Here is an 11504-nt window from a genome sequence, read left to right on the forward strand (position 1 = left end):
TCGGATCTTTATTCTATTTGCATTTATTCATTTGGCATACATTGTTATCTAACAACAGCATACATGTAGGTACCATCCTGGAATAAAGGTCTTATAGCCTGCAGGGATACCATTAATACACAATTGTATTGTTCATTATACTCTCATAAAGCTCTCAGACTTTCCCACACGACAGTCATTCATTCCAGCATAAAGCTATGAGAATATAATACATTTTTATTTTGTTGCTGCCTCAGGAGGGTGAAACAGAACATGGTCCTGCGGTAGATGTAGTTCTCTTGTCTTAAACCACGCAAGCCAAACTTCCCGTGTAGACAAGACTATCATGAACTAAAATGCACTAATACCTGTGTATAATTTCAAAGCTGATTATGTACAGAAAGTATAGGACTGTCATAAGATAGGATGTCATAAATCTAAACAAAATTGCCCATAATAATAAATTGGGTAGGAAAAAATAATCAGCCATAACAGTAAAACCACTGACAGTGAAGTGAATAATGTTGATTATCTCGTTATAGTGGCACCTGTAAAGGGGTGGGATATATTAGGCAGCAAGTGAACATTCATTTCTTGAAGTCGATGTGTTGGAAACAGGAAAAATGGGCAAGTGTAAGGATCTGAGCGACATTAACTAGAGCCAGACTCTGATGGCTAGATGAAAGGCAGGTCTTGTGAGGTGTTCGTGGTATCCAGTGGTTAGTACTTAAAAAAAGCGGTCCAAGGAAGGATAACCAGTGAACCGGCGACAGGCTCATGGGCACTCAAGGCTCTCTGATGTGCATGGGGAGCGAAGGCTAGCCCGTCTGGTCCAATCCCACAGAAGAGCTATTGTAGCACAAACTGCTGAAAAAGTTCATGCTGGCTATGACCAGTCAGAGTGACCATGCTGACCCCTGTCCACCACCAAAAGCGCCTACAATGGGCATGTGAGCATCAGAACTGGACCATGGAACAATGGAAGATGGTGGCCTGTTCTGATGATTCACGTTTTCTTTTACATCATGTGGACGGCCGAGAGTGTGCATCTCTTACCTGTGGAAGTGATGGCACCAGGATGCACTATGGGAAGAAGGCAAGCTGCTGGAGAAAATGTGATGCTCTGGGCAATGTTCTGCTGGGAAACCTTGAGCATTCATGTGGATGTTACTTTGACACATTCTACCTACCGAAACATTGTTGCAGACCAAGTACATCCATTCATGGAAACAGTATTCCCTAATGGCAGTGGCCTCTTTCAGCAGGATGATGTGACCTGCCACACTGTAAAAATTGTTCAGGAATGGTTTGAGGAACATGAGTTCAAGGTGTTGACTTGGCCTCCAAATTCCCCAGATCTCAATCCGATCTAGCATCTGTGGGACAAACACGTCCATGTAGGCCTTACCTTGTAACTTACAGGACTTACATTAAGATTCTTTATTATGATTTATATTGGCAATATGACACTTTGTCCATTAAATGGCTGGATGATATCAGGAAGTTTGAAAGGAAATATGATAATGTCATCTTGATTTATGTATTAAGAAGTAGTAGTGAAAGGAAAGTGTAACCAAACGAGAGTCGAACGAGGCACACCCAGGGGAAAGGGCTTTGGAAAGTTTCAAGGAAAAATAAACATCACACACTCACGGGTTTCTTTGCACAACCTTTTTTTTCTCCTTAGGAGGACAGGTATCTGTTTACCAGTAACCCAGAACTCCACTTAAGAACTACAGAGATCAACACACCCTGATGGGAGCCTCTGTTTATGAAATGGTGTGGTGTCTGTATTGTGTGCTCTTGCTTGTAACAGCATGATTACAGGCGCACTGTAAAAACACTCTGCTAACCTAAAACCAATGGCAGCATTAAGCACTCCTGGAGGTTAAATATGTGATCATTTTATCGTGCAAATATCTGACTCCAATTATGACGTTTATATAACTGACTCCAAACAATGACCTTTAGTTAAAGTGTATTCTGTCTCATAGCATTTGGTTTCCAATATGTTCCCAGCTTTATAGAAATCTCTTGATCTGTAAGGCAAAGCTTTTCACTTAAATTTGACTCAACGGATCTCAGAGGATCTGATTTACAGTGGTGCTTGAAAGTTTGTGAACCCTTTAGAATTTTCTACATTTCTGCATAAATATGACCTAAAGCAGCATCAGATTTTCACACGTCCTAAAAGTAGATAAAGACAACCCAATTAAACAAATAATACAAAAATATTATTATTTGTTATTTATTTATTGAGTAAAATGATTCAGTAGGACATATCTGTGAGTGGAAAAGTATGTGAACCTTTTCTTTAGTATCTGCTGTGACTCCCTTGTGTAGCAGTAACTGCAGCGAAACATTTCCAGTATCTGTTGATAAGTCCTGTATGTCAGCTTGGAGGAATTTTAACCCGTTCCTCAGTACAGAACAGCTTCAACTCTGGGGTGTTGATGAGTTTCCTCACATGAACTGCTTGCTTCAGGTCCTTCCACAAGATTTCTACTGGATTAAGGTCAGGACATTGACTTGGCCATTCCACAACATTAACTTTATTCTTCTTTAATCATTCTTTGGTAGAACGACTTGTGTGCTTAGGGTAATTGTCTTGCTGCATGACTCAATTTCTCTTCAGATTCAGTTCACGGACAGATGTCCTGACATTTTCCTTTAGAAATCTCTGGTATAATTCAGAATTCATTGTTCCATCAATGATGGCGAGCCGTCCCAGCCCAGACGCAGCAAAACAGGCCCAAACCATGATGCTACCCCCAACATGTTTCACAGATGTTATAAGGTTCTTATGCTGGAATGCAGTGTTTTCCTTTCTCCAAACATAACCCTTCTCATTTAAACCAAAAAGATCTATTTTTCTATTTTGACCAAGTTATTATTAGGTTGTCTTTGTCTACGTTTAGAACTTGTATGAAAATATGTTGATGTTTTGGTCATATTTATGCAGATATATAGAAAATTACTACATTTTAAAGCACCACTGTATTTTTAAGCATGTACTGTGTAATCCAGTTTCAGAATGTTTTCATCATGAAAGCACTAGCCATTTTGGTTGCTTGTCAGAGGTTCATTTAAATGTTCAGCAGAACACTAGTCAACTCTGTCCGGGCGTTTATTTAAGTCAGTGTTTCCTTAAAAGTGATTGGGGGAGAAATCATTTATAAAAGTATATCATGCAATATAAAGAACAAAGCAAGCAATAAGTTGATGAATGTGGTAAAACATACAAGACCAATGGCATGAATGAAGCACAGGATGCAGGTCAAATGACATGAGACAGACAGAAACAGTGTCTCAACCAAGATCCAAAGCTAGACTTTCTCCAACACTGTCTGCAGGAAATAAATGGAAGTCTGTCTGCAATCTTTTTATACATATGATTATACTTTTATAGAACCTATATCACCATTGACCAGGATAAGCTCACTAGGGTCAGGTACTATCCAGGTTTTACAACTGCATATAATAAAACAATACTTGGAGTTCACCCAGGAGTTGAACAGGAGTTTGAACAGGACTATAAAAGGTATCACCTTCTGCAGGAAATTTAAAGAACTCCCAGAGGGTGAGATATGCAAGGAATAAAACATAAGGCATGCTTTCGTAGGAAAATCACCAACAAAGGGGTTAATATGAATGATTTTTTTTTTATACCACAGCAATTTCCCAGTGATTAACACGTTTTTAATTTAATTTCAGAAAAAAATATATAAATAAGTAAATCAATTTATAGTTATATTTAATATTGTGGAACGTATGTGAATAATACTTCCTATTATTACTTACACATTATAGCAACCATAAACAGTCATCTCCTTTACCAGCCTCTTTTTTCCCCTCACTTGAAGCTACTAAGAGAGAAAATGCAGCTTGTCTCGCTACTGAGAAACTATAAAGTACAAAGTCCTCTGTCATGAAGACTGTCATTACTGAGAACTTGTTGCTGACCTCAGAGACTGCTTAAATAAATGTTTATTTAACATATCCTTACGGAAACTTCACTTTAATATTAACGACTATACATTTCTCTTTGATAAATGACGGGAGAAATCCGTTCAATATTAGGCATAAATGATCTGGAGCGGCTGCTGTTCATGTGAATAAGTTGTTCTTATAGAAATGATAACGTATTAGAAAGAGTGCATTAATATAAACCTGTGATTTGCCTTGCAGCCAACGCTACGGTCAGAGCTGCTGTTCTAAAAAATTAATCAATCAACACCTTCTGAACTTGTAGGTTATGATTGCAATCGCCACAGTGTTCACCATCATGTGTTAAAAAGTACTGCTAAATTATATTCAATAGATGCTGACAACTGCTTTAATCAAGCTTAGTTTATTTCTAATTTTAAAAATCATATTTAAAGTAAAAAACAAAACAAAAACAACATACATAAATATCACAGGTGGCATCATGTGCGAAGACAGTGTATGGGTCTTTCACACCTGGTATGACTCTAACCAAAGATCATCATTTGTCAAGGTTTTTTTTTGTTTGTTTTTTGTTTTTTTTTACATAATAATAATAATAATAATAATAATAATAATAATATCATGCAGCAGCAGTTCAAGTAAAATAACTCTTCATATAAGAAAGACACAAACGATACAGAAAATCAACACTGCGCAACCTACTTCAGTGCATGTAAAAAAATACAACAGTCTAGAAATGTTAGTGCAAACAAATAGAAATAGACACAAAAAATATCTACATATTGCTTGAAATATATTGACTTGCTTGAAATGAAATGAAATCCAAGTGGACTGACACACATCGAACACTTGAATAGTTTTTGAGTCCGGTTAGTCACCTTGTTGAAACACACTGTGCTCCTGATGATCACAGGCCAACACTCGATGGAAAAGACGACTTCAGCAGCACAAAAACAGACTGGGTTTAAAATTTGTGGCATGAGATTGTCGATTTAACCCTATGTCCAATACAATAAAAAACATTTTTTTTTAACTTTGGTACAACATTAACACAAACAACTAACAATCAAATTGAAGATGTCATTAATAAGGGACCAGAACGTAGTATAGTGGTCCATCTTCAATACAACCATGTTGGACATTTGCATCATGTCCTGAATGAGTGTCATGGTATAATGATCTCGGTTACTACAATATAAAAGAAACACAATGCATGGACATGCGTTTCAAGAAAAACAGACGGCATCAATAATGAAGAATTAGCCTCTTTTTTTTTTTTTTTTTTAATTTGACACCATACCCTGTAGCCTCATAAAACAAGGCTAGGTAAAGACAACTGAAAACAGGATGAGTTTGAGTCCATTGGTGTTTTCAAAACACCGACTGAAGCATCAAATGACAAAAATTCAAACATCAACTAACAATAAGGCATAAAAGTAAAATCAACCAAAAACATCTTCAGATTCAGCCATGGTTTTGAGCAGACAAATCACTGGCAAAGAAAAGATTGTCCATCCTTTAGGCTACGGCAGCCACACGGTCACAGTTATGAGTGCACTCTGCTTCAGGCTTGGCAGATGAGTCGTGGGTTTTGTCCCAGCAGGACAGGGCAGAGATTAGAAGTTGCACTCCACCCAGCAGCACACAACTCCCACTGAAGTAGAAAGCCAGGTCATAGGACTGCAGCCAATCATAGAACCAGCCTGCAAGCAACAAGAGGAACTCGTCAGCGTAATCATTTGGCAGCAAGCAGGATACACGGGCCAAGATAGTGGTATTGGGTTAAACAGCAACGGCTATGCTTACCTACGACTGGAGGTCCCAGCATGATCCCAAATCCACCAAAGAACATCAAGATCCCGTAGGCCTCTGTGAGCCGCTCTATGCCAACCACCTTGGTGGTCATGTAGGGTGTGATGGACCAGTTCCCTGAGAAGAAACCCAGCACTGCTGAGATCACCTGGAGCCCTACATAACTCGTAGTGAAAGGGATCAGCAGCAGTGCCATGCCACTGCCTACGAGCGTGACTCCGTACAGAAAAAAGCTGTTCATCCAGCGGATGTCCATCACCATTCCCAGGAGAAGCTTCCCAATGCCCCCTGCAATAGCAAATATTGAGACCAGAGGGACAACGCTGATGCCTTCAATCAAACCCCCACTTTGGGCTACGTCCTCCAGAAAGAGCAGTGGAGGAAATGCCCCAACGGTGTAGAAGAACAGTGCCAAGCACATGGCTACAAATACCCGATCCTTCATTCTTTCAGCAATGGAGTTCAAGTACTCGATGTAGGCCTTTTGCTTCTTCTTGAGCAGTCTGACCAAGGCTGAGCAGATCAGCAGTTCCTTTTCAGAAGCCAAGGTGTCTTTGGTCTCCACTGGGATCAGCAGATCAGTGACAGGCAGGTCCTTTTTGATGGAGTGGTCCAGGGCCAGGGGCCTTTCATTGAGCTTCTCTTCAGCCTTCTCCACCAGGGCAGCTCTCTGCTTGAGGTAGTAAGCGGGCAAGTGTAACGGTCTCATCAGTCCACCACAGGCAACGATGTTCAGTGAAAACGATCCAATGAGCAGCAGGCAGCCATCAAGACCGAAAAGCTCAATGAACTCGTTCTGTGCAGTGGCATAAAGGAATCCTCCAATACTTGTACCTGAAAAGTGATGATGAATGTAGTATTACAACATTTTATGCTAATGGTTATTAACACAGCATTAACTATGTTTAATGGATTTACCTGTAGTAACGATGCCAAGAGCAAGGCCACGCTTCTTATCAAAGTACTGGCATGTGATGGTCACAGTAGCAGCATACGCGAGTCCACAGCCGACTCCTGTTTAAAAGAAAGCACGAGGCTATTAGAGGGCAATTACACAAATCCACTAGCAAACTATAGTTATCTGCTTAAATGTGATTATAAAGGAATGCATGGGGTTTTTTTTATATAGCTTTTCTGTAGCTTTCCACCCTTTTCCCATTCCAAACAACTAACAAATGTTGTATTGTATTATAATCTCTTTAAATAAACGTTTTTTTTTTTCATTTATTTAAAGGATATCATTCAAATTTCCATTTCAGCATTAATGCATTAAAAAAAGGTCCAATGTACCATAGGACTGTGTTTAAATGTTTCAAACGTTCCTCCTCAGATGATCATAGAAACATACAGCAGTTCAACCCTAAATCCTGCTGCCATTGTTAGTCCACTGACCTAATTTTACAACCAACAGTCGAGGGATTTCCTCTGCAAACATAAAACACAGGACGTACCGACGACTACGCCATAGGAAAACATGAGGAAGTGGACATTGGGAGCGAAGGCACTAAGCATTAGGCCTCCAGAAATCATGACTCCGCTGAAAATGGTCACAGGCCTGGCTCCGAAGTTTACCACACAGGCACTGCATATGGGACCTGCGCAAAAAAAACGAGAATGTCATCCTGTTAAAAAACAACACCGTGGATATGATCATAAAAAAAATCATTTTTTAAAAAAAGCAGTGGATTATAATCAAGCCAGTATACAGTAAACTGAACATGCACTCCGAGGATTCTTGCAGCAACATATTTGGCTAACAACAATAAGGACAAAAAACAATTTGACTTGCCAATAGTGTGATGGAACATGTATTATCACACTGCACTTTATTTCACATATTTAATAGCTTGTTTCAGAAGAAGAAATGCTGACGAGGCCAGGTCAGGACTTATCAGTTCAATGGGGTTGAGAACATTGTAACACCCATGTTGGCGTTTCATCATTTTTCATTGCCAAAATAAAAGAGTCCATAGTTTAAAAAGTGACTCATCAGCACTAGTTACTGAGTCTATGGATAGGATTACTGCTTGCTTTTGTACTGTATATGATTTCTAAGGCAGTGGTTCTGAAAGCTTCTTTTTTTTTCTTTTACAAAAAGTAGTACAGATTTATTTTATGAACATAAGCCAATGATTCAAATATTAGCCACGTTACTCAAATGTGTACGATAGTATTCTGTCCATTTATTAGAGCCATGAAACTTCTTTATTCCTGAACTTTCCAGCAGAAGAAGGACCCCACTCTGATAACCACAGCTCTTCATTGTATCCAACATTTGGTGCTAAGAGTAACCACCTAATTTGAAAGGTACTCAGTGGGTAGAGTTCAGTGCAAGTGCTTAACCTGGATTACTCTTAAGTATTAGGCTATTATATGAAACGATCCCCCATAGAGCACATGCCTACTCAGTAAAGAATTTACGGCGGAGGCTTCAAAGAGTAGTTTGCGGGAATATACGCACTTTCCCTGCAGTTTTAGCCTTCTTATGACTGACTGACCGTCCTACGGATCTGTCCGTACTGTGACCTGGGTAAACTTTTACCGCAGTTACATTTTAATGTAACACCCTGTCCAACTTACTGGCAATGAGGCCGACCCCGGAGACGAGAGAACCCACCCACGCGGTCATCCCCTTGCTCTCTTGGAAGGCATCGAGCCACTCGGGGTAGAGCACTCCAACAGACTGGGGGGAGCCGTAGGCGAGGAGCTGGGCTATGAACGAGGCCACTACAATGACCCAGCCCCAGCCCCCATCCATGGCTTTCTTAGAGCTCTGTAGACTCATTCTTAGAGGCTAGGTTCTTCAAAGAGATCCTGTGCAGAACGAGAAGAAAAGTACATTATATAAACACACCAATACTTTTTTTTGCTGTTGTCGTCGTACGTGAAGTTTTACCCCACTTATTCGTTAACGAGAACGCCACTTACTGTACACTACATCAACTTGAACACCATGCATGGCCATGCTCTAAAGAGACAGGAGTTGGATTATAAAATGGGTCCCTATAGTGCATTATAACATATGGTGTGAAATAATGGTTTCTAAACCCTATCTAGTGCACTTGTATGGGGTATATGGAGTCGTTTGGAAGGGAATTAGCCATCTTGTTTCTAATGTTGTTGTGCTCACTATGACGCCAATGTTGCAGTGCTTTTTTCTTTTTTTTTTTAAAATCTCCATTTAAACCGGATGTCAAAAATGTAAACAAGCCAACAGCCTATGCATCTGCATAAAAATATAAATAAATAAATAAATAAATAATAAACAAGGAAACGAAAGTAACAACCGTGCAAAATAAAAAAATATGGATAATTCTGGTTTAGCTCTGACAACAACAACTAACAGAATTCAAACGAAATGATTAGAAAGTTTTTTTAAAAATGATAATAATAATAAAATAAACACGACTTACCCAGGAATGTGCAGCCAGTCGCTGAAATGAAAAGAGCGCAGTTAAGATGCTGAACTGCGTCTTTGGACCGCTACACGACCGGACCGTAATATCATGACGTTTTGGATAAATGACAAGAAAACACGAATTTTGGTTACACTCTTATGCAACTGAATCATACCAGCTGTCCACTGCGTGTGAGAGTGTGTGTATGTGTTTCTCTGTCTGAGTTCAGGCAGTGTGCTGGAGCCGCTTTTGTTGCGGCGGTGCAGAAACCGGTTTGAAGCTGTTCCTGCTGGTCTGCTCACATTTCGATGCTCTTATAACTTCCCAGCCAGACAAAGGCACCACAGAAAAGCCCAATTACAGCATGTCTGATAGCTACTGAATAAGTGTTCGTTTAGTCTGGAAGGGAAATGCCAGGCGAATTGGACAAATTTGTGAAAAACGAGACAGGAAAAGCCAGACATCATCAACACTTTGTTAGCATTCATGCTAAACATGTTGCGCGTGTGTATTATTATGATTATTATTAGCAGTTAGCAGCAAGTGTATCTGTTCCGGTCCAAACCGGTTACTAAAGACAACATAACTGCCACCAGTGTCTACAGCCGAAACGTGCCACGTTCTAACCATCATACTACCGTACTAAATAATATACCACTATACTTTTATGCCTGTACTGGTGTGCACTTGGCTGTTTAGTACGCTAGTATGCAGTCTGAGAGGACGCTAGCACCGCTGCGGTCACCAATGGCAACCAGGAAACCAAATGGTGGCAAGGGAAAGGATGTCAAATAAACAAGAGTTGGAAGAAATGCTTACTCTTGAAGAGTTAAAGCTGTCTCTTTGGTGGACGTTTCTAATAGGTGGTTGTAGTGAAAAATGGAAAATAAAATTCCACCCCCCCACACACACACAATAGAAACCGTCCGCTACAAATACCATTACAAACCATCAACTAACCATTAAAACCATTACCGGTACTAAATGGTATCCGCTAGACATAACATGCCACCGATAGAAGACTCACAGGGACCTTTACAGTTTCCATTAAAAGCAATACAATTCCCATTATAGCCATTAGAAAATAATATGAGGGTTTCTATTGGGTTTTTTTTCCAGCAGGGCAGAGTGGTGTCATACGTAGCCTGGAGATAAATTAAGGGATGTAAATAATTAAGGGAAGTAGAATTGTCCAATACAGCACAAATATATCAACAACAACAAAATTCATTCATTCATTCATTCATTCATTCATCTGTAGTAACTGCTTTATCCTGGTCAGGGTTGAGGACGATCCTAAGGCAATCCCGGGAACACTATGAGATGGGAACGTCAGTCCATTTCGATGCATCTTGCACAAACGCACACGTTCACATCCTCATTCACACACTGGGAAATTTAGTGTCACCTACACCGTTTTAAAAAAAAAAATAAAAATTGGAGATAGGAGGAAACCAGAGAACCCAGAGGAAACCCACTTGGATACAAGGAGAACGTGCATGGAAAGTCTACACTGAAAGGAATCCGAGCTTAGGATCGAACTAAGGACCGGAGATCTGAGATGGCAAAAAGGGGCAACTGTATGATCAAAAAGTAAAACCATAATTTCAAGATCCAGTTTTGCACGTCATACAGGTTTTAAAGGGCTTGAGATCTTTACTTGAAGGTACAAAGAATGTAACCCTCAGTGAGAAGAATTTGCACTACATTAAGTCAGAGGGATTTAAACTTTTTAACAGGATGATCGGTGTAAAATTTTATTTCATTTAGTACTACATAATAAGCTATTTAAGTTTCCCCAGATGACAAAATACTAATTTACACAGATCATCCTGCTCAAATGTTGGTGCTGAAGTCCAGAAGCATGCACGCGTACACCATGCACACAAATCACATGTGAACACTACTCGTGTGCGTTACAGCAAACCCGATCAACCCAGCGCCGGTTTCAGTGACGGGCACCTGGATTTAAACATTTAAAGCCACTCTACGTTTGCCTAACCTGAGATCCTGTTTACACAAGCAGATAAAATCATGAATCCGAGTGCACACATGCCAGCATAGAGGACTTTCCTACTGATACTCCGAGTGCAAGGTGAAGAGCTCACTTTCCACAGCAGCTTCTGACAGAAGAGCAAACGCTCATCCCGTGCCTTTACAGTGAGAACTGTTTGAATTGGAAAAGTTAACCAGATTACATTTGAAAAATGCTTTTAGTCAATCGGCAGAAGCTTTTATCCAGGACAGAGTGCAACTTCGTACAATGCGGGTTCTTACCTCATCCTAGCCTGTAGTGAACACTTCTCTGAAACTCAGTACACGAGTCTTTACAGTAATAACAAACCTGTTATTACTTTGAAACGATTC

At 39.9% G+C, this 11504-nt stretch overlaps 1 protein-coding gene across 1 annotated transcript; it reads right to left on the reverse strand.

Moving 5' to 3' along the window:
- Positions 1 to 4243: 4243 nt before the first annotated feature.
- slc16a9b (solute carrier family 16 member 9b) lies at positions 4244 to 11479 on the reverse strand. The gene is made up of 6 exons (XM_053639800.1): positions 9153 to 11479; positions 8320 to 8553; positions 7191 to 7334; positions 6658 to 6753; positions 5734 to 6573; positions 4244 to 5630 (listed from the first exon to the last, which is right to left on the reverse strand). Exons 2-6 carry the CDS (start codon positions 8522 to 8524, stop codon positions 5446 to 5448), a joined length of 1470 nt encoding a protein of 489 aa, XP_053495775.1. The 5' UTR covers positions 8525 to 8553; positions 9153 to 11479; the 3' UTR covers positions 4244 to 5445.
- Positions 11480 to 11504: the final 25 nt, after the last annotated feature.

The sequence above is a fragment of the Ictalurus furcatus genome, chromosome 13 (assembly GCF_023375685.1).
Source record: "Ictalurus furcatus strain D&B chromosome 13, Billie_1.0, whole genome shotgun sequence".
Taxonomy (NCBI): Eukaryota; Metazoa; Chordata; class Actinopteri; order Siluriformes; family Ictaluridae; genus Ictalurus; species Ictalurus furcatus.